The following is a 21,186-nucleotide window of genomic DNA, read 5'->3' as shown; positions in this document are numbered from 1 at the left end:
AGATATTTGGTGGATGCACAGATGATTTAATAGGCATTTGTATATTTGTAGAAAAACACATGGCGTTACTTAGATGACATGTTATGATCCATTTTAAAGAATTAGTATCATCAAGAATGATATCCATAGGGAGATTAAGCATATATAAGCCATATCTTCACGTTCCAGCATTACGCTACCATGGGTATAGAAAGTAGGAACAACCGCGTAGTTCCATCCCAAGGGACTTTAGCCTTTCGAAGTCTGCAGAGGTGTACAACTGTACCCACACGGAGACCGGGACGAACCACCATACTCGTGCCCGGGTAAGGGTTGCCTCACATTCCCTAACCTTTCCCTAATCCAGCCCGAGTGTCCGACAAAAGGTTCGGCTAGTGCCCAGTAAATGTCCTAGACATTCCTGACCGACGCCACTCCCTTGCCAGTTTCACGGATAAACTGGTCGCAATTAGTTACTTCACTTGTCTACCCCATCCGCGACATGTGGTTTATACGGGTGGTTACTCGGACTCACGTATCCCAATAAACGGTCCTTAGCTACTCCTTGAGCTATGTCGTTTGAGATCCCACACTCACAACAACCTACCCTTCTCATGAGCAAGTTACCAAAGTAGTATTCCAAGATTATAGCTTTTAATGATATTATTCCTTTGCCAGATTAGTGAAGTAAGTCAAGTTGTACCCTCATTGCTTTTAGTGTTTAATCATCCCGATGTAGCATCCTACATGCGCGAGAATGAGTTCCGTTCTCATACTTGACTTCTACCATTGCTAGGTAACTAAGCAATAAGCAATTAAGCATTTCCATTCCCGTTGTTTAGATGAAGGGCTTCTAACAGATTAAAGAGTGACTCTAAGCATAGAGTGAATAGGTTTATTATCCAAAGCTACATGCGATGCATAACTCATAATGAGACATCATAAGTATCCAAAATAGGGTTTATAGTAGTGGGGTGCCTGCCTGATAACGCTACCGACTCCTGAAGATCGGGTTAGCGGTGACTACTCACATACGATCCTCACAAAACAAGACGACCCAACCTAAAAAGAGAGGATTCAATCATTGGAGACGGTTGCACTATAGATATAGACTTTCAGGTTGATTAGGAACTTAGGAAGAGACTCTAACTATAGCCCTGCTATCGTACTGCTAGTAGCTAAGCCTCTTTGGATAGCGGTTGGCCTTTTTAGGTAGGTTGTCTAAACAGACTCACATTTTCAATGACTTGTAGACACTCCGCCCTAAACGACGGAAGCTCCGCTGTACCGGGTATTGGGGTGAGGTGACTCTGTTCGGTTCTGTATGGTTGGCGGATACTCCGTGGGAGGTCACTAAGACTCTGGTATGCTCAAGATTTAATCAGTTCTAAGGTTCATGACTATCCTCGGATGGTCCGATGGACTGACGGGTGGTCCGGTACAAGTTGGGTACTCTCGGGTTGCAGGGTGACTAGTCCTTATAATTCATTGGACGCTCCATCGTGAGTTACGGATGCTCTGGTACGAACTGGTCACTCTCGGGTTCACGGCTCAAAGGTTTTATAATTCAATAGACACTCTGTGGAGTACCATCGACACTTCGATGGTCCCGGCTGACTACAGATAAGACTTGCTAGTGGCTAGACTAGGGGTTAACGGACACTTCTTCCTAATGACAGACTCTTCGTCAGTTGGGCGATAAAACCTATGCTCTTGGGTTCTTGGGTGATGACTTGGGGTTCATGTCTAGATCTTGGGTTTAGACCTTCATGCATGTGCATGACACTCCTAGTGTAGCTTAGGTTGACAACTAGGCTTGGGATCCTTATGGTTTAGGCTTGGGTTAACTAGTGTAACTAGTGATTCCTTATCTAAGAGAAAACCCTTAGGATATAGAGAGATTGAGCATGGCAACTTAGCTTGGGATCTTGATGAACTCCTTGTCATCAAGGTTGAAGATCCACACTTGTCCTTCTTGCTTCCAAGCTAGGGAGAGAGAATTCTTACTTGGGTTGCTTCCCACCAAAAGATCCATGAGATGAGAGATTGTGGGAGCTCAAGTACTTGATCTAGATGCTGATCTTGCTTCTCTTTGTAATCTTGGTTCACTTCTCCACCTTCTTCTTCACTTCCTCACTGTAGTTCATCCTTTCCTTCTCTTGTTCTTTCTTCTAGAGAGAGAGTGTGTGAAGGAAATGAGAGGAGAATGAGTGAAGCTGAGGTTCAGGTGTTGGGACATATCTCCAGTTCGTGTGGACATGTGGGCCATGCCCCTTAATGGATGACAGCTCATTTCCTACTCGATCTGCAGTCTCTGTACTTTTATCGGATGGTCCGAAAAACATGTCGGACTGTCCGATACACTCTGGTTTCGCCTATCCAAACTTGTGAACCTGATCTCTCTGACCTTGAGTCTATATTGAGGCTTGCAATGGCTATGCCCATTCTCCATTCCTTTGGTAAACATAAATGCCTTAAGCCGGGTTCTTCGATTGACGTATTCCTTTGACGGGTCGTTTGGTTGTCGTGGTTGGCCGGCTGTTAACTTGTGTGTCGTCATGTAGTCGGTTACTAGGGTGTAACACTCTTTTGCTTGGGTGGCTAAGGGTGCCCATGGAATCCAATGGGTCGTCCCTCGGGTATCCAAAAGTGAGAGCCTATGGTGTAACGGACTTGGGTCGTTACAAGGTGGAAATTACATGGCACAATTTAGAGTAGATTTTTAGAAAGCCTAATTCAACCCCCCCCCACACACACCCCCACAACCCCCTCCTAGGTGTCATGGTCCCTCGGACCCGTCTATCATGGATTAGGTTTTTACCAAGAACCCAAGACGCAAGGTGGAAGCCATGGTAGGTGCCTCCAAGGAGGAAGTATTGGTGCCTGAGGGTAAAATTAATGAGACTCTTACACCATGCTTTTAGAATCCATTTATTTTGTAACCTCTATTTGGAACAGAGATCCTACCATATTGGTCTAACCAATTTTCACACATTCTTTCTGTCTTCTTGTTCTCAGCTGCACATATTTATCTTGTTTTCATCCACTCTCTTGACTAATCACTGTAAACCCTCTACTATGGTACATTCGTGGGTATCTTGCCAAGCTATTCTATTGTTACCATGAACAGACAGTGCATTACATGAGAATATTTTGTCCAACATTCTATTCTGCTAGTTTTATATATAAATTTGAAAACATATGACTAAAAATATGAGAATACAATAAATAAGTTGCTCCTATAAAGGAGGTTTAATAAGCGAATATTTTTAAATCATATGTGGAGTGATTAAAACATTATTATATGTAATAAGAATGCCAACTGTGCCTCTAGCCACCGCCCTCTACCTCTAGCGGCCCACCTCCGCTGCTCCCTTTGAGCTCTCTCGGCTGCCGTTGGTGTGCCTATGGCTGGTGCGGTGTGCCCCTCTCTTCTCACTTCGTCGATGTCTTGCGCGGACCTCTCTTCTGGTGCTCTCTTGGAGCTAGAGCATGACCCTACTATTGAGTAGCTTTGTGAGGGATTGGACTTCTCCCCTGGTAAGAAATTTGAAGCTGAGGGTGTTCCACAAGTTTTCGTCCTCGATGCACCATCCCTCCTGTTTGCCGAATGGATCCTTCTTCCTGCCTGGTTGAGTTTTCTGAAAGATCGGTTCTTAGTTGCCTCTAAACATGTCGGTTTGCTAGTTCGATAGATATGATGGATCGGGGCCTTGGGGTATGGAGGTATGCCAAACCTAACAGCATATCACAAGCAGCAACAAGAGGCGACGAATGAGGGTGCATTGCCTGATGCGCATGAGACGGGTTCTCCATGGACTCTGACTCGGCTCGACATCCATCCAATTCAATGCAACCAAAGACGGACAAGAGCCTCTCCCGAGTGCCAGCTTCCAAGCGATGTGAGTTGCTGATCATGCAGCGTATGGGCTACAATAGGGGTCCATCTGCGCCATTTGCTTCGGAGTTGGAGGCCTTTGAGATGTTCTTCGATGGCAACCTGACTGCGTCCAAAGCCGAGGCGCTGGACGAGCTCTTCCCGGACACTAGAAAGGCACCGTCCAGGCAGTCGCAAAGACGCAAGGCCACCTAGGCCACAAAGCTACGTCGATATTGATTGTTTCCTTTCACTACTAGGGATGTGTTCATCAATGACGCTTTCCTTTCGTCACTGAAGACACCAAAATCGTCACATATATTATTTTATGACGAAATTGATTTCGTCATTGAATGAGCGTCATATTTTGGATAACGTGACGAAACGTATATTTTCGTCATAGATGTGCATTCCTTCTATGACGAAATGGCCCTCGTCATAGAAGAGTATTCTTTCTATGACGATGCATTTTCGTCATTGATGTAGCCCCTTTTTCGTCATAACTTGCCGTCTGTTAGGCGGCCAGACAGCGTCTGCCATGCTGGTAGCTGACGTGTCCTGTCCATGTGGCGCGTCCACGTTTCAGGTGACGTGGCTTGGCACGTGGCTGGTGACGTGTCGGACTACGTGGCCGCTGACGTGGTAGGGATGTGGATGTGCACGTGTCCACTTTTTATTGGGCCACAGGGCATGCTGTGAGTAGTCCACGTGTCTTGCTGTGATTGGCTCTCATTTTCATCACTGAAGTGATTACAAATTCGTCACTTAATAGATTACAAAATAGTCACAGAATCGACTACAAAATCGTCACAAAAAGGTAACAAAATTCATCACAGGTGCACATGCTGAACAACAGATCACAGTATTCCAATTACCATCAACTTAACAGATCCAGTATTCATAGGTACCATCAACTTAATGAACAATACTAAACTTGGTTCACATATAACTCACTAGACATCATGTTCCATGTACTAGTTTCATCTCAGTTCACATAGGTTATGACAGCAACTATTAAAAAGTGGGCAAGCAACAGCAACATAGGTTATTGCATAAGCAAAATCACCAGCACGGACCCCTTGCTTCATCAACCAGCAGCTACGCGCAGCGCTCATGTCGAAGAACCATTGTTGATGGCCAAGATACGCTTGAGCAGCGCATTGTTCTCCTCCATTGCCTTGGTGTTTATCTCTGTCAGCTTCTTGTACTCCTCCATCTCCTTTTATGTCCTCGCCAGCTTTTCCTCAGCTTCTTCACTTCTCTTCTTGAGATCGTCGATTTCACCTTGTACAGCAGCCTTAGCTTCAGCTGCTAGTTCTTCCCGAAGCTCGCTTTCATTTGATGATGATGATTTGGAGGATGCCACTGGTTTGATGCCAACACTCTTGAGGAAATGGTTTGAGCTGTTCTGGGAGAGCACCTGGGACACAACCTGCACACTGGATACTGCTGTCTCACCTTCAGCAATAGGTTCTCCCCTCAAAGCTTCCATATTTGACTGAAACAGCAATGACCCATCATTAGTTGATCATTATTGCATTAATTTGAGGTGCAAATATCACACAAGATGTATTTTTAAAAATATAAATAGCAAGATGTGTACTAGAGAGAGGTAGAAGCAAACCTAGCAAAATGGACAGACTGTAGTACAATTTATCTGATTTGTTATGTGGAACATTATGTAAACTGTAGTTTGATTCTTACTGACATAAAGCACAGCTACTCTACAATGAAACAATCAGAAATCACCTAGCATGTGGACACAATTAGTTCAGATTGTTCTCAGTTAAATGCAATCTCATTTCCAGTCAACATCTATCAAGTATTAACAGAGCACAGTTATCAGATTGTTCAGCAGATTGGTTTAGCAGATAATACACATACATAAAGCACATGAGAATAACTAAAAGCATGGGCTTTAGAGACTTGGCTGCAGTTAGGTTGCTTCCATTTTCATATCCATCCAAGATAATAACCCATTCAGCCATTCCTTGTTTGATACATTGCAGTTTTAATCTAGTATATCAATGACTGCAATATGAATTTATGACTGCATGTAGATTGTTCCCAGAAATAAGAACAGCCTTCAGTTAGTACTTAACTTATTTAGCAAGTATATAGCTATGTTGGATTATGACCAGTTTTGAGCAAAAGATAGAATACAAAATGATTAAAATAGGACATGTTATCCAATTAATGAACAAAATGGCACAGCGAAACAGATGTCGGGACTTACAAGTGCTTCTCTTGCTGGTTCACTGAGACCATTTTTGGAGCTGGTATGGCAGGTCTTGAAGGCCTCCACCAAATCAAGTTCTTCATTTTGTTCTGTGCTTGGTTCTGCATTGTTTTTCTTCTTTTTCTGTTTCATAGATAATCAATTACAGGAAAGTTGTCAGATAAAATGCAAAATAAGTTGGTTAGTGCAAATATGTACAAGGTACTCTTTACTTACATATGCATGTAAGTGTGCCACATAGCTACGAGAACCCGTAGCCTGATGATACTTGACTTTACTGCGATTCTGCTTGTTCTTTTCACATGATTCCTACAAGAGAATGAACATGTCAGATGATATCATAGGTTCCAAATGAGAAGATCTTTGGAAACTGAATGAGAAAGAATATATGACAAGATACCCGTACCATGTTTTTTGGATTACACCACTTTGCAACCAGTACCCTCCACTCTGCATCAGACATGCATGCAACTGGAGAAGTTGTGGGAATCTCATTTGCAGGTTTACCATTGAAGTATTTGTTCTTCAGCCGATAACGCATTTGCCGCACCCCAGAGCGCAGCATATCAGTGCAAGCTTCCTCTGTTGGCTTGTCTTCAGGGTTAATGGCCAAGCGCCCCTAGTCATATGACAATTCCATATTTAGTTAGTCAATGCAGGTTAAACAGATAAACAAGTTTACCATAGAAACAATAATGCACTTACAGAGAGCTTTCCCACAAAGTCTTTGTAATAGCGATCATCTCTCTTGTAATCTTTCCAATGAGTTAGGACAGGGACCTTATCCCTAATGATGACACCAGCCTCAGATGCAAACTTGGCTGCTTGAACAGGTTCATGAGGCATTCTTTTCCCTTCAGCAACAGCTATGGGCATTCTCCTTCCCATAGCTTTAGTCATCCTGTCCAGCTGTGCTCCCTTGGTGGGTGGCCTGGGTCTCCTTGGGGCTCGCTGTGAAGGAGCTGCAAAATACAATTTGGATTTAAATGCTTTAGTTTCATGCAGATCAGCAAACCAGATGGCATAATAGAATGACAAAGAAACATCAACTTTCCTTCAGTGTCTTCCTCTCTAGCTACATTGTCTTCATCAGCACCTATACTGTCTTGAGCACCACCTCCACTGAATTCCTCTTCAGCTGTATTGTCCTGACCACCAGCTCCATCGCCTTCCTCTGCATCTGTATAAGACCTTTGTGGTGGTGTTTCATCATGACCATTGGTAGGATCCTCTACATTCTGGCCATCTCTCGCCGAAACAAGAAGCCTTTTTGATGATCTTGTTTGGGATTCAGGAGGCTGAACCTGTGATCCTTGAGATGCCCTCACTCTCTTACTAGCCCTAACTCCTGGCGCCATGGTGGGGCCTGTCTTCTTCTTCTTTGAAGCTAGGACTTTCCGACTATACCCTGCAAGAAACTGTGGATAAAAAAATCAAGTAAGTCATGTGCAAATATTCCCCATCCAGGTATGCAAGAAACTGTGGATTAAAGAACAGGTATGCAAGAAACAAGATGCATCTAAAAGCAAAGGCATATATTGAAGAACAGATTAAAAACACTCAAATGCAATGCAAATATTCCCCATCCAGTACTTTGAAGATAGAAGAAGCACCTTAGTTGCCAGGGGCTGTGGCTGCTCAACAGATTCATTGTCATCATCATCACTATCTCCTTGATCATCATCTTCAAGGAGATACTCCGATGAATCCGAATCTTCATTATTTCTTTTCTTGTTTGCTGATTTTCCCCCCTTCTTTGATGCAGATAGTGATACAGAGTTATTAAATTGTAAAGATAGATTTTTCAGGCCGAAATCTTGCATCTTCTTGAAATTGTTCGCCACGCGTGCATCCCGGCGTCTCTCATAATCAGTTTTTTCAGATTCTTACAAAAACAAGCAAATTGTGTCTATTAGAAAATAAAAAGGAGTGAACTAAGAGCTAAGAGGTAGTAATACTAGATGGTAGATAGATAACAGGTAGGAGCTAGTAGTGCCTGCTGAAGAGCTAAGGGATAAGAGGTGATAGGTTATAGGCAAAAAGTATTAGGTCAGAAAGAACTAAGAGGTACAGGTATTTGTGTACTGAAGCACAATTACTCTAAAATCTGTGAAAAAATTGAAGATAGCTTGTACTGAACTACTATTTTCCAATCAACACATACAAAATATTTTGTATATATAAATAGTTAAAGCTATGTGTTTAGAATACTTTGTTAGTCTTGAATACTTTGTGCCTTAGTTAGTCTTGAATACTTTGTGCTGCTAAGCATGATGCTTTAAATTAACCACTGACTACTTAGGTTCAATAGAGTCGTGTGCTTGGTTTATTTAAATTTACTTCCATTAGAGTCTGGGCCAATCATTTTGACTGAATTTTACATTGACAATTAACTATGCATATGCCAGGTTGACTTGATTGGTATAGGAAGTTTGCAATGGTGAAGGTGAACTCTAGCATGTAGCGTAGATGCTTAAGAGGCCCAGTCCCATGATTATATTCTATCCTTAGAAAAAGAAACTCGAGAAAAAACAGCCAAACCTTAGAATGCTACTTTGAACCATTCAAACAAATAAACAAGCAGTTGCATCGAGAAATTACATAAGCTTGTTACAAAATGAAGACGTTGTTGATATAAGTGATATTTCATTTTCGAAAACTTCTCTGAAAATTGTCACTGACTGCGAATTCATATTGAATTTCAGGAATTTTGTGAGCGCTTGATGGTTGGTAATTTACTATACTGATCCAGATTTTAGTGCAATGGCCTGATGCTTTTTACAGCTGCGTCGCCTTTTTATCGTTGTATGGAGTGACCGAAACATATATATGTATATTATAGACACACACGTGTGTGTATAATCCAAGCAATCCAGGCGAAAAGCAACCGATCCATCATCAACATCATCAGCATCCCCCGCTCTCTGGAGCAGACAGTGCATAGCGATAAAGCTCATTTCTGCTGGATTTATGGTACCCCATACCTGAATCAGGATAACTTTGTTCCCCATATGCTACCCCTCTGATTGGATACGTTGGTCACTAGTCGGATGGTAAAAACACCGACAATTGCTCTCCCCTTCCAAATTGCTAATCATTTTTGTTTTTCTAAACACATAGCTTTAACTATTTATATATACAAAATATTTTGTATGTGTATAGCTGAAAATGATTCAGATATACAGATGAAGCAAATCTTAATCTGACAGATCAAGATACGACAGGCAGAAATTCTAGATACATATGTTGATTGTTGGGTCAAATTCTAAGGATCAGCTCCTAAAGTTTAGACTAACTGCACAGGAAAATCTGGGAAAATCTGGGAAGACAAATTGGGTTCCTGCGGTGGCGGCTAGGGTTCACAATCTGGGAAAATCTAGGAAGACAAATTGGGTTCACAATGCATTACTAATTGCATAGGAAAATCTGGGAAGACAAAAAGCAAAATAAATCACATACGCCTAACTCAATCTATAGCCAAATGGTTACCTTGATCTTGTTGTGCAGGTCTCTTCCTACCTTGACCCCTGGTTGCCACCATTGCGGATGTATACCAGGTGCTCGTCGGCGGTGGTCGTCAACGGGGAAGCGGACCTGGTGCGGGCGGACCTGGTGCTCGTCGGCGGTGGTCGTCAACGGGGAAGCGGACCTGGTGCGGGCGACCCCTAGTCCACGACGACACAGCTCGCGGGCGAGGAAGCACCTCGGCGACGGGCGACGGCGTTTGTGTTCCTGCGGTGGCGGCTAGGGTTGGTGAAATGTGGGGGGGGAGGGAGAGGACGAGTGGCCGGGGGTGAGGAGGGAGTGGGGGTAATGGCTAAATTAGCGGTAATCAGTTTTAGGCGGCATTTTTATTGGCGGCATTTTTTTTTGCGGCATTTTTTCCCTCCCGGAAGACCCTATGGTACCCAATTTATTTTGAAACTTCTTATTACATTTTTTAGTTATTATCTTAGTTATTTGTTGAATAACTAAAGGATAAAAGCTACAATACCTTAAGTTATGTAGAAAATTCTAAAAACTTGCATGGACACCTTATTTTGGTGTATGATCATGACATAAAAATTTCAAAGGATTTTGACAAAGTGGTACTATACATCACGTACAAGCATGAACATCTCTCACTTAGTTAGAGGGAGATATGTTAGACATGTATGACTTTGTCAGGATGATCCTGACCACTTTGTTAGAATTAGCTGAAACTTTTTTGTCATCATTATACACCAAAGTGAGGTGTCCATGCAAGGCTTTAGATCTTTTTAGCTAGCTTAGGGTATTTTAACATTTATCCTTCACTAATCCAACAAAAAATTACAATAATAGGTAAACTTGGTCAAAAAATTGCACAGATGCACACAGCATCATTGTTTGGCTCCATAAACATCCCATTAAAGTTTCAAATGATTTCGACAAAATGGTACTATACATCTTGTACATGCATGAACAACTCTCACTTAGTCACAAGGTAGCTTAAAGCTTTTATCCTTTAGTCATTCAACAAATAAGTACAATAATATCTAAAAAATGTAATAAGATGTTTGAAGATCAATGAGGTAAATCATTAAGCAATAATATATTAATAATTAATTAAAAATCTGGCAAAAAAATAAATATAGAGACATAGAAAAATAATAAACACAACAAATGTGGGAAAAACAAAAAAAATTGCTCCCATTGGGTTCGAACCCGGGAGCGCAAGGAGAAACTCAAAGTGCCTTACCAATGCGCTACTCAAGTGTTTTCGTTAGTTCTCGACTGTAGTCTTACTTAAACTGTTCACCTAAGCCCTCGATGTCCCCCAATCCTGCCTTCCAGTTTGGAACCACCAAGCTTCCTTGGGGATCCTAATGTTGCTGCAGCACTTGATGTCGTTCTATTTGTGCGCGAGATTATAGAGACTAATCCCAAGCTCCGTGTGTCCATGATCCAGAGGCTGATCGACATATTCTATCAGATCCGGGCAGAGTGCTGCCACTGAGACTGCTATTTGGGCTCCTGCTTCAGCTCTTGGATCGTTGGCTTCCAGCCAGAATCTCAGATCTCTCATTCTGTCTGGTGATTTCTTCTTGGCTGCTGTTGTTGCCTGTAACCTGACCAAGCTTGTGTTGAGGCTGGAGGAGATTAAGCCAGCAAAGGTTGAAGTAAACAAGGCCAGTACTGAAGCCTTGTTGATCATGGTGTCCATCTTGCAGTTGGGACAGTCATCTTACCTCCCGCACCCTATTGACAATGACTCGTATGATCGTATTGTTCTCTGTGTGAGGCTGCTTTGCAATACTGGTGATGATGTTAGGAAGGTCTGGTTGCAGTCTTGCCGCCAGAGCTTTGTCAACATGCTTGCTGAGAAGCAATTTAGGGAGACTGAGGAGATGAAGGCCAAGGCACAGATAACTTATGCCCAACCAGATGATCTTATTGATTTCTATCACCTAAAGAGCAGGAAGGTGAGACTGATCTACTTTTCTCTTTTTTTAAAAAAAAAATCTGAAACAATATTAGTTCTCTATGAGTACTGATTGCTAGTTCATATTTTTCTCCTGTTCCATTAGTTCTTAAATTTAGTCTCACTTAGTGAAGTCATGGACTCATGATTATAGAAGTATTGTGTTTGCTCTGTTTTTCTGGTTCATATGTTCTCTTGCCTATGTTGAAACATATTTCTATTGTATGAAGATAGTAAAGTTAAAAAATGTCTTTATTGGGTCAAGGAATAACCAGATGTGCGTATTTCAACAGAATTTCTATAGAAACTGAAATCAGTCAACATTTTTTCCTTCCAATAGTGCAGTCTAGGGACATGACACTGGTCCATACTAGAAATCATCATCTTCATCGTCTAGGGACATGTCATCATTGTTATCATTGCCACCATCACTACAGTACTGCAGTACTGTCTCATCTTCCTCCTCATCCTCACTATCTTCACGAATAATACGTTGCTTCTTGCTGCTTATAAGGTCTTGTAAATTTCCTTCAATTATAGTGGCTTCTCCACCTTGAATATTCTGAGTAACCTCATTATCAGCCCCTGCTTGCACTACATGCTCAGTATCAGAACAATAATCATCCTGATGCACATCATGACTGTCCTCATCTTTTTCAGCGACATCATAAATATTCCTATGTTCAAATTTCTGCACAACTCGCCAATCTTTACCTAAAGATGTGTCTTGCATGTAAAATATCTTTTTTGATTGAGTTGCTAAGATGAAAGGATCAGTCTTGTACCATAATGACTGCACATTAATGGATTTGAAATGTCCGTCATCTCGAAGGCCTGTCGTCTTGCCTTCTTGCTTGAACCAATCGCATCGAAATAGAACCACCGTCCGACGGACTTGAAGATTTGAGTTATATTGCAACTCAATTACCTCTTTAAGGACTCCATAAAAATCTATGTCGTTCCCATCATGTGAACCTTCAGTCATTACACCACTATTTTGTGTCAGAAAGAACTTCTCACGATCCACAGTGCTATACCGCACTCCATTAACTATGCAAGATGCACAAGTCTTAACTCGCAGATCTGGGCCACATGACAATGCCCACAGTCCTTCGCTAACCGATTCTGGATGCTCCTTATGTTTGTTCTCAATCTGTTGCAACAAAAGTACTTAGTTAACCAATTACATATGGATACTAATGCATTTACTAAACCTAGAAACACAATGTGTACTGACTTACATGGCACCTAAACCACTTTGCAAATCCTTGTTCAACCATTTTATCAACATCAAGCGCACCTTGCTGCACAAGATCGTCCCTGTACAAGCTGCATGGCAAAGCTAAGTCATAAGAATAATTTGAAAATTTAGAAATTAAACAAAAACTAATCCCCAAAACATATAATAGATACTTACTCCAAATATTCCTCAGCTTCTTCACAATTATTTAGCACATACCAAACTAACTTATTGAGGACATCATCATCAATGTACTGGCTCCTATTAGATCCAACAAGAGTAACACCATGCTTAAAAACAGAGACGTCATCAGGCAATGGCATCTCTCCATCATTATCATCATGATGGTTAAATCTATTGTCAATATCCTCCATATACCTAGAACAAAAAGTCAATGTGTCACTTGCCATATATGCCTCAGCAATTGATCCTTCCGGCCTCGCCCTGTTCCTTACAAAATTCTTCAAAGTGCCTAGCCGCCTTTCTGTTGGGTACATCCATCCGTACTGAACAGGTCCTCTAAGCAGTGCCTCATCAGGAAGATGGACGGCCAAGTGCACCATGACATCAAAGAAGGCAGGTGGAAAGATTTTCTCAAGCTTGCATAGGATCAATGGAATTTCTTCTTTTAGCCATTTGACAACATCAATCCTTAGATTTCTACTGCATAGTTCCCTGAAGAAGGTCCCGAGCTCTGCAACTGCTTCATATACATCCTTCCTCACCAGTCCTCTTAGGCCAGCAGGTATGATTCTTTGCAGGAGTATGTGGCAAGAATGTGTTTTAAGCTTTCCCTGCACCTTTGAACCATCTTCACTTATGTATCTTGCTAGGTTAGCCGCATATCCATCAGGAAACTTGATACCTTTGAGAAACTTGCATAACTCGGTTTTCTGATCCTTCCCCAAGACATATGGAGCAGGTGGAGCAATGACTGAGTTGCCATGCTGCTGTAAGTGCAATTCAGGTCTTATGCTCATATCATGCAAATCTAGCCTAGCATTGGTTGTGTCCTTGGTCTTGCCCTGTACATTGAGTAATGTGCCAAGAATGTTTTCACATATGTTTTTCTCTATGTGCATGACATCGAGATTATGTGGAAGCTTTAAATGTTTCCAATATGGCAATCTCCACAACCCAACTTTGTGGCTATAAATCTTTGGACCCTCATTGCGCTTCCTTTTATTTCCAATAATTTCATGATGCTTCCCTGGCCTGACATCTTTCACCTTCTCTAGCTCCTCTAGGACCTCCTCCAAAGTGAACTTGCCTGGTTGCTCTTTGTTTTCACGCTTACCATCGAAAGCCAAGCTTCTCCGCCATGCATGTGTCCTTGGAAGGTAACGACGATGTCCAATGTAACATATCTTATTCCTTATTGCCCGAGACAACGGATCTTTATCACAATGAATACATGCATAATACCCTTTTGTTGTTCGCCCTGATAACGTGCTCAACGCTGGAAAATCATGTATACACCACAACACGGCAGCACGAAGGTTAAACTTCCGACCAGTGCATGCATCGTAGGTACTGACACCCTTCCATAGATCGAGCAGTTCTTCAATTAGGGGCTCAAGGAACAAATCAAAATCCTTTCCTGGAGATTTTGGACCTGGGATGAGTAAAGACATAAAGCAGTTTGCTGGATTCACACATTCCCATGGTGGGAGATTCAGTGGTGTCAGAAGCACTAGCCACATACTGTACTGCGTACTCATGTTGCCAAATGGATTGAATCCATCGGTAGCTAAGGCAAGCCTCAGGTTCCTCGGATCATCTGCAAAGGATGGTTCCCTCGTGTCGAAGTCCTTCCATGCTTCTCCATCAGCTGGATGGCTCATTACATTGTCGACTGGCGTCCTCTTTTTCTTGTGCCATTGTGTTTCCTCAGAAGTTCGCTTTGAAGCAAAAATTCTTTTCAACCTTGGCAAAAGTGGAAAATGCCTCAATACCTTGTGTGGAACCTTCTTGTTCCCAGTTTCATCTTGCCATCTAGACGTCTTGCATACTGGGCACACATTCCCTTTTTCATACCTCTTCCGAAACAACACACAATTGTTCTTGCACACATGGATGTTTTCGTAACCAAGGCCCAATTCTCCAAGATATTTCTTGGCCTCATCATATGATTTTGGCAACTCACTCTGAGGGAATCCTGATGACAACAGCTTCATCATTATGGAAAATCCTGTATTGCCAATTCGATAACGAGACTTGATATACAACATCCTCACCAGAAAAGAGAATTTCGAATGGCTAGATCCCGGGCTAAGTGACTTCTTTGCATCTTCAAGGACTCTTGCAAACCTTGGTTGTTCTCCATCAGCCTCTACCGCAGCATACAAATCTCCTATCATCTCTGGTACTCTGTGATCCTCATCATAATCATCATCGGCCACATCCACATGTATCCCAAAGTCATGATCACTTCCTTCGACCTCTGGCTGCTCCAAATTCTCAACTACTACAGTATCCGCCGACTCCCCATGATGAATCCACCTGGTGTATGTAGCTGACATCCCATAAATGTGTATATGGTCACTTACATCATCCTGAGACCGCAGAGTTTGATTAAGACATTTGCTGCACGGACAAAGTATGTGGCTGTCTTCGGGGTATCTTTCACTGACAAATTTCATGAACTCTTCAACTCCTTTCACATATGCAGGTGTGAATTGTGTCCCAAAAATCCAGCTTCTATCCATCTGTACATTGTACTCAGTCCTTAAATTCCAGTAATAAATTCAACAAAATTCAAAAACACATCAAAGACATGCATATATGTAAAACAAATCAAACCTTGTACTCGGCAATCCTCTGCTCGCGCTCCACGCACAGCTCTGCTCGCCGTCGCTGCTGCTCTGTCCCATGCGCGTACTGACAACGACGGTGTCGGCGTGGACGCAGGGAGAAGGAGATGGAGATCGCCAGATTGGTACTGGCCAGCGACGAGCGACGGCTCACATAGATCGCCAGATCGGTACTGGCCTCCCAGGAGAAGAACTACGGCGGCGCCACGATACCTATGCACGCACGTATGGGACGTCTACGCGACCAGCCGCCACGCACGTATGGCCCATCAACTCGATCGACAAAACAAAAAAAACATGATATCATGTTCTAAGTACAAATATAAAAACAGGCTAGCCATAAACACAAAAGTCCGGGAGTTCCAGCGGTAACGCCTCCTCCCTGTCTAGCGGCAGGTCGCGGGTTCGATTCCCCCTACGGGGGATTATTTTTGCAAAAATTAAAAGGGAGGGGCAGGCCGCTGGTGGAGCTGGACCCTAGGCCCGCAGCGCCACGTGTTCGCCGCCACGCCCGCTGGTGGGACCGCATCGCCACGTCATCGACGTGGGACCCGATGGTGGGACCGCTCCGCCACGTCCTCGGTGTGGGACCCGCTGGTGGGACCACGGCGCCATGTCATCATCTATGATTCAATTACCATGGAGTTTACAAATAAAAAAATATGCACATTTTTATCACAAAAGGCCGAGTGCTCCATTGGTAAGGCACCTATGAACCTAGCAGCAGGCTACGGGTTCGAAGCTCACTCAGTGAGCTATTTTTTTGCAAAAAAAATGGAGGGGGAAGGCTGCAGGTCCAGCTGGACCCATGTCCTCGAGGTGGTACACGAGCCAAACAATCAATGACGATTTAGTTTTGTTATTGTATGACGATTATTTCGTTTTCGTCATTATTCTTCGTGCCAAAGCTCCGTCACTTGTGACTAATGACGAACCTGCACATTTCGTCATAGAATGCTCTCATTCTGTGACGAAATTAGTAATCGTCACGAGTGAATCGTCATTGATGAACACATTTCTAGTAGTGTTTCATGTAATATCGAAATATGAGGTCTTTTGCTAGGATGGTCCAGCTTCGGCTGTGTTAGGTCGACCTCCTTCGGCGCTCGATAGAAACGCGTTGTATGTTTCTTTAAACTCTTCTCCCTAATACAATGATATGCAAATCTTTTGCGTATTCTAGAAAAAAAAACGGACAAGAAAAAAAAATGCATCGATCCGGGGTTTGGAAAATGGAGGGTGTGGGGACCTGAGAGCGGCGGCGTCGTGCAGCGTGGGCAGGGGCGGGCCCATTTGTATTCAAAGGTGTATATACAGTGAATACCCCCAAAATTTGTGCCAAAAAAGTTCGTATATACAGTATGTACATCTATGTGTATAATATTAGAAAAAGAAAAATATAGAAGCAAGAAACTATCGTATCGAAAATTCTGGCTTCTCCTGCTACTCTCCCTCCCAACCGACGGCCCAGCAACACCGAACAGGCGCACCACATCGGCATCGGCATCGGCATCAGCGTCGCGGTGGATGGCGGACCGATGTGCCCATGAGCGCCACCACGGGCACAGGGAGTCTGACACAGGGAGCCACACAGCTGCACGGCATCGGCAAAATTTGGTGTGTTATTAGCTTCCCATAATCCCATTCAATATAGGATGGATTGCAATTTGTTATAACTTGGAGAATAGAAAGAGGGGAGTCTAGTTTAGGCCCCGTTTGGAACGAAGGAAAAACGGAGGAAAAGTGAAGGATTGAGTTCTGGAGGAAAGGATTGTCTGCGCGCGTTTGAAACGAAGGAAGCGGCATGAACCTTTCCAGAGGAACGGCAACGAAGCTTGTACTTTTGGAGGAAAGAAAAAATGAGGTCAGATCCAAGGGAAAATTTCCTACGATGCTTGCGCTCACGCTTAGCGCACTAAAACCAATCTTTGCCTGCAATTTTCCTCTTTCGCAGCACTGCAAGCAACCACCTTGGAACGAATCGGCATCACCTGCATCGCTCGGAACAAATGTGCAGGACGTGCGACGGCTGTGGCTAAGCAGTCGGAGGCGGTGCACGCAGCTAGCGGCGTGCAGGGCGGCGCGCGGGCGGAGGACGTCGCTGTGTTGCAGCGCGGCGCGCGGAGGCTTGAGCATCGGCCGTCCAACCAAGCGACCAGAAAGGCAGAAAGAATGGCGATTGGAAGATGAACAGCGGCACGGCAGCTAGACGTACGGATAAGGCTTGAGCAAATTAATAAACAAGTCCCTGTGTTCTCCTTATTTTATATTTTTCATCAGACACAACTTAATTAAACTGGATCCACATGGTTGCCGTAATTGATTTGTAAAATCCTGTGTTATAATTCCTACGATCCAAACACTCCTATCTATGTCTTTCCTGTGTTTTCCCATTCCTCTGTTTTCCCACAACACCTACACCCCATTTCTGTGTTTTTTTCTTTTCTCTGTTTTGCATTCCTTTGTTCCAAACATGCCCTAACTGATTCCCTCAAAAAATGCCGAATATACTAGTTGTAGGTTGCTACCTCCTTCACAAAATTTTGAATACCCAAGGTCAAAATCCTGCGCCCGCCACGAGGAGAGGGAGAGGAGACCGAAGCCGGTGGCTGTGCTCGGCCCAGTTGAAACGTTACGCTGGTTGAGTTTCTTTCGGGTCCATGGGTATGGGCCTTAACAGCTGGTGGAGCACATCTGCAGCTACCTGCGAAATGAAACTCCCAGATAGGAGTAGCAGGCTTCCGATCCAGGAAACCCAAAAATGGCGGGAACAAGAGATCCCTTCTCCCGAAGTTGAAAATCCTCTGTCTCCAAAGTGACCACATATACCACACAAAATGCTTGAACCAATTTGTAGCAGACACTCAGCTGCATACAAGCGAAAATGCTGCAAACAAATTAAATTACAACGCCAAAGTTACTTCGTGACGCCCTCGCTCGCGGCCCACGCGACGCCCACGCCCCACTCAGCCGCGCCCCGACCATGCCCCAACCTTCTTCCCCAACTCCGTCTAGGGTTCCGTCGACTAGCGCCCCTCTTTCTTCAACAATTTCGGCGGGCTTAGAAGGGCTGGCTGGGGTGAGGTAGGCCGGTCAGGCGGTGGGGAATGAGGCCGGGCGGCTCAGGGCCTTGGCGGCGGCGAAGGCGGCTGTGCCAGGGAGGGACGGGGGCGCCATGGCCAAAGGGTGGTCGCAGCGGTCGGAGCTCGCCGTCACGAGAGGGTGGAGAGGAAGAAGGCGGCGAAGCCGCGGAGCTCTGACGAATCCTAGCGTGTCGCGGCGGGGGCGATGACGGGGAGGAGGGTGGGGTTGAGGAGGGGAGAGCGGACAGTGGGCGAGCCGGGGGAGGAGGGGGCGGTGGAGCAGAGGCACGGCAGGAGGTTGAAGACGGGTCGCGTGCTCCCCCGTCGCGCGATAACTTGGTCCGTGCCGAAATTCAACATGTTGATATCACATACTTGTGTTTCAGGACCAAGTCAATGAATCAGATTAATTGAGCTTTGCATTTATTATATATTATTACAAGCTTCGGTTATGATCCACTAAATTGTAATTTTGGTCCATCGATAGTGCCTGGACAGGGTACCGGCCAACGACCAACAACCTTTTATAAATTTTGGAGCTGCATTCAGAATTAATAAAGTATTCAGAAACATAGCAATTTGTTACATGAAAATTTGTTAATTAAATTACTAGTACCCAACAAATAAAATATAAATTGGACGGACTCTCCACCATGATCTGTCGACACGTACGTAGCCAGAATCTCGATAAAGGTTAAAAAGGGAGGCAGCGTGGATATTAAACCACACCAAGCATTTGAACCCATTTTGGCACAACCGACGACATTGCTATGGGCCTGTCTCCACACTATCCGGTACTAACATTTTTCTGCAATGCATGCAATCATCGCTCCGTCACTTGATGCATGCATCATGCACACCATAGACCACATGGAGCCTGGTCCTTTTACCATACCTCAGCAGTGGAACATGTAACTCTTTTTTAGTTTTAATTAGGGGAAGACTAGTGCCCGGATGTCCGGGCCCAGCAGCACGTCCGGATGTAGTTCCCACTAGGTAACCGTGACTAGATACGTGTGTTTGGGAGGCCAACGGAAGCGGTATCCCTGCCCACCAACTGGAGTCCAACAGAAGCCTATTCCTGCCAGCGTAACAGAAGGGGAGAGCATGTGTGCTCGCATCCATGCTTCCATCCCCCGGCGCGCCCCTCCACCGGCATTTGTCGCACCCCCTCCACAGTCTTAGAAAAGATGCAAGGCAGCAAAAGGTGAGGAGACATCGAGGCGAGGCAGCAGAAGATGAGGAGGAAGATGCAACACCCGATCTACTTTTAAAACATCCAGATGCAACACTTGCAACATACGTCTGAAGACAGAGAAAACACTTGAAACATACATCTAATACACTTGCAAAAAAAAACCAGTGTTCGCCTACACGGCCGTGTAGACCGATTACTCGGCGTGTAATCACTACTCAGTAGCCGAACGTGCAGTTTAGGCCATAAACGGTAGGTTACACGGGATCGCCATGTAAACGGTAAAAAACGGCCGTGTAATCGGTCTACACGGCCGTGTAGGTGAACACTGGGTAATATTTTGAAAATAAATTATTTTCAAAATATTACAAATGTTTATGATGTGTAATAAGTATCATTAGATTAGTTATGGAATATACTTTCATAATAAAATTATTTGAATATACAAATATTAATATTACTTTCTACATACTTAGTCAAACTTAAAAGAGTTTGACTCCTCGATAAGCGAGATGTGTACTTATTTTGGGATGGATGGAGTATTTTATTATTCACTTAGGCTATTAGGTCTAGCACTTAGGTTCTTAATTCTATATTATTGGACTAACCGTTGTTGTGTAATTCTATATTATGATATTATCTATGTTATAGGAATATATACACAGGTTATTATAGTTATTTTTACAAATAAAGTAAAAACGAGTAATCCGTGTAAAACCGTGTACACGCCGTGTACACGGTCTAAACGCTACACGAGACCTCGCCTACTGTCTACCGTTTACCGTTTAGGAAAACATTGAAAAAAAACACATGAAAACTATGGTAAAACATATGAAACATCCGGATAAAATAGTTGCAACATAGGTACGAAACATATGCAACATTCAAATAAACACACTTGCAACACACGTCTAAAAAAAATAGATGAAACATTGGAAATAAAAGCTTGCAACTTACGTGTACAACCATTGCAATATATGCAACATCCCGATCTACTTTTGCAACATCCATTTGAAACAATTGCAACATACCCATGATACATCTGAAACACTTGAAACATAGCCTTGCAACATGCGTTTTTCAACCTTCTTGCGTACGACGCAACGCAACGCGGGGGAATGGCTCGTTCTGGCCAGCTGGCGGCTGAGGATGGTGGTGCGGCCTAGCAGCGGCCAGCTACGCCTGGCCTGGGCTCGGCTAGCGACGGCCCCCTCTCCTGGTCGCCTGTCCTGGGCGCGGCGGAGGACGAGGCACGACATGGCGCGCGGGGGATGGGGTGCTCCGGAGTGGAGCACATTGCGGGATAGAGGCTCCGCG

General features: G+C 43.9%; 2 protein-coding genes across 2 annotated transcripts; both read right to left on the bottom strand.

The window, feature by feature from the left end:
- Positions 1 to 5,078: 5,078 nt before the first annotated feature.
- LOC136528646 (uncharacterized) lies at positions 5,079 to 9,636 on the bottom strand. The gene is made up of 8 exons (XM_066521600.1): positions 9,585 to 9,636; positions 7,709 to 7,980; positions 7,132 to 7,513; positions 6,801 to 7,057; positions 6,502 to 6,714; positions 6,312 to 6,404; positions 6,093 to 6,218; positions 5,079 to 5,354 (listed from the first exon to the last, which is right to left on the bottom strand). The coding sequence occupies exons 1-8, from the start codon at positions 9,634 to 9,636 to the stop codon at positions 5,079 to 5,081; spliced, it is 1,671 nt and encodes a 556-aa protein (XP_066377697.1).
- A 2,272-nt stretch (positions 9,637 to 11,908) lies between these two features.
- Positions 11,909 to 15,486, bottom strand: LOC136525495 (uncharacterized). The gene is made up of 3 exons (XM_066518461.1): positions 12,956 to 15,486; positions 12,780 to 12,867; positions 11,909 to 12,691 (listed from the first exon to the last, which is right to left on the bottom strand). The coding sequence occupies exons 1-3, from the start codon at positions 15,484 to 15,486 to the stop codon at positions 11,909 to 11,911; spliced, it is 3,402 nt and encodes a 1,133-aa protein (XP_066374558.1).
- Between the last annotated feature and the right edge of the window lie 5,700 nt (positions 15,487 to 21,186).

The sequence above is a fragment of the Miscanthus floridulus genome, chromosome 19, assembly GCF_019320115.1.
Source record: "Miscanthus floridulus cultivar M001 chromosome 19, ASM1932011v1, whole genome shotgun sequence".
Taxonomy (NCBI): Eukaryota; Viridiplantae; Streptophyta; class Magnoliopsida; order Poales; family Poaceae; genus Miscanthus; species Miscanthus floridulus.
Note: the sequence above shows the minus strand (reverse complement) of the source record. Positions and strands in the feature narration are given on the sequence as shown.

Excerpts from the sequence above, each read along its gene's own strand:
- LOC136528646 (XM_066521600.1), bottom strand. The coding sequence starts at position 9,636 with ATGGTGGCAACCAGGGGTCAAGGTAGGAAGAGACCTGCACAACAAGAT. Across the intron at positions 7,514-7,708 it reads CACAGCCCCTGGCAACTAAG|TTTCTTGCAGGGTATAGTCG; the intron begins GTGCTTCTTCTA and ends TTTTATCCACAG. Across the intron at positions 6,405-6,501 it reads GGTGTAATCCAAAAAACATG|GAATCATGTGAAAAGAACAA; the intron begins GTACGGGTATCT and ends ATTCTCTTGTAG.
- LOC136525495 (XM_066518461.1), bottom strand. The coding sequence starts at position 15,486 with ATGGATAGAAGCTGGATTTTTGGGACACAATTCACACCTGCATATGTG. Across the intron at positions 12,868-12,955 it reads GAAGCTGAGGAATATTTGGA|CTTGTACAGGGACGATCTTG; the intron begins GTAAGTATCTAT and ends TTTGCCATGCAG. Across the intron at positions 12,692-12,779 it reads CAAAGTGGTTTAGGTGCCAT|ATTGAGAACAAACATAAGGA; the intron begins GTAAGTCAGTAC and ends TTGTTGCAACAG.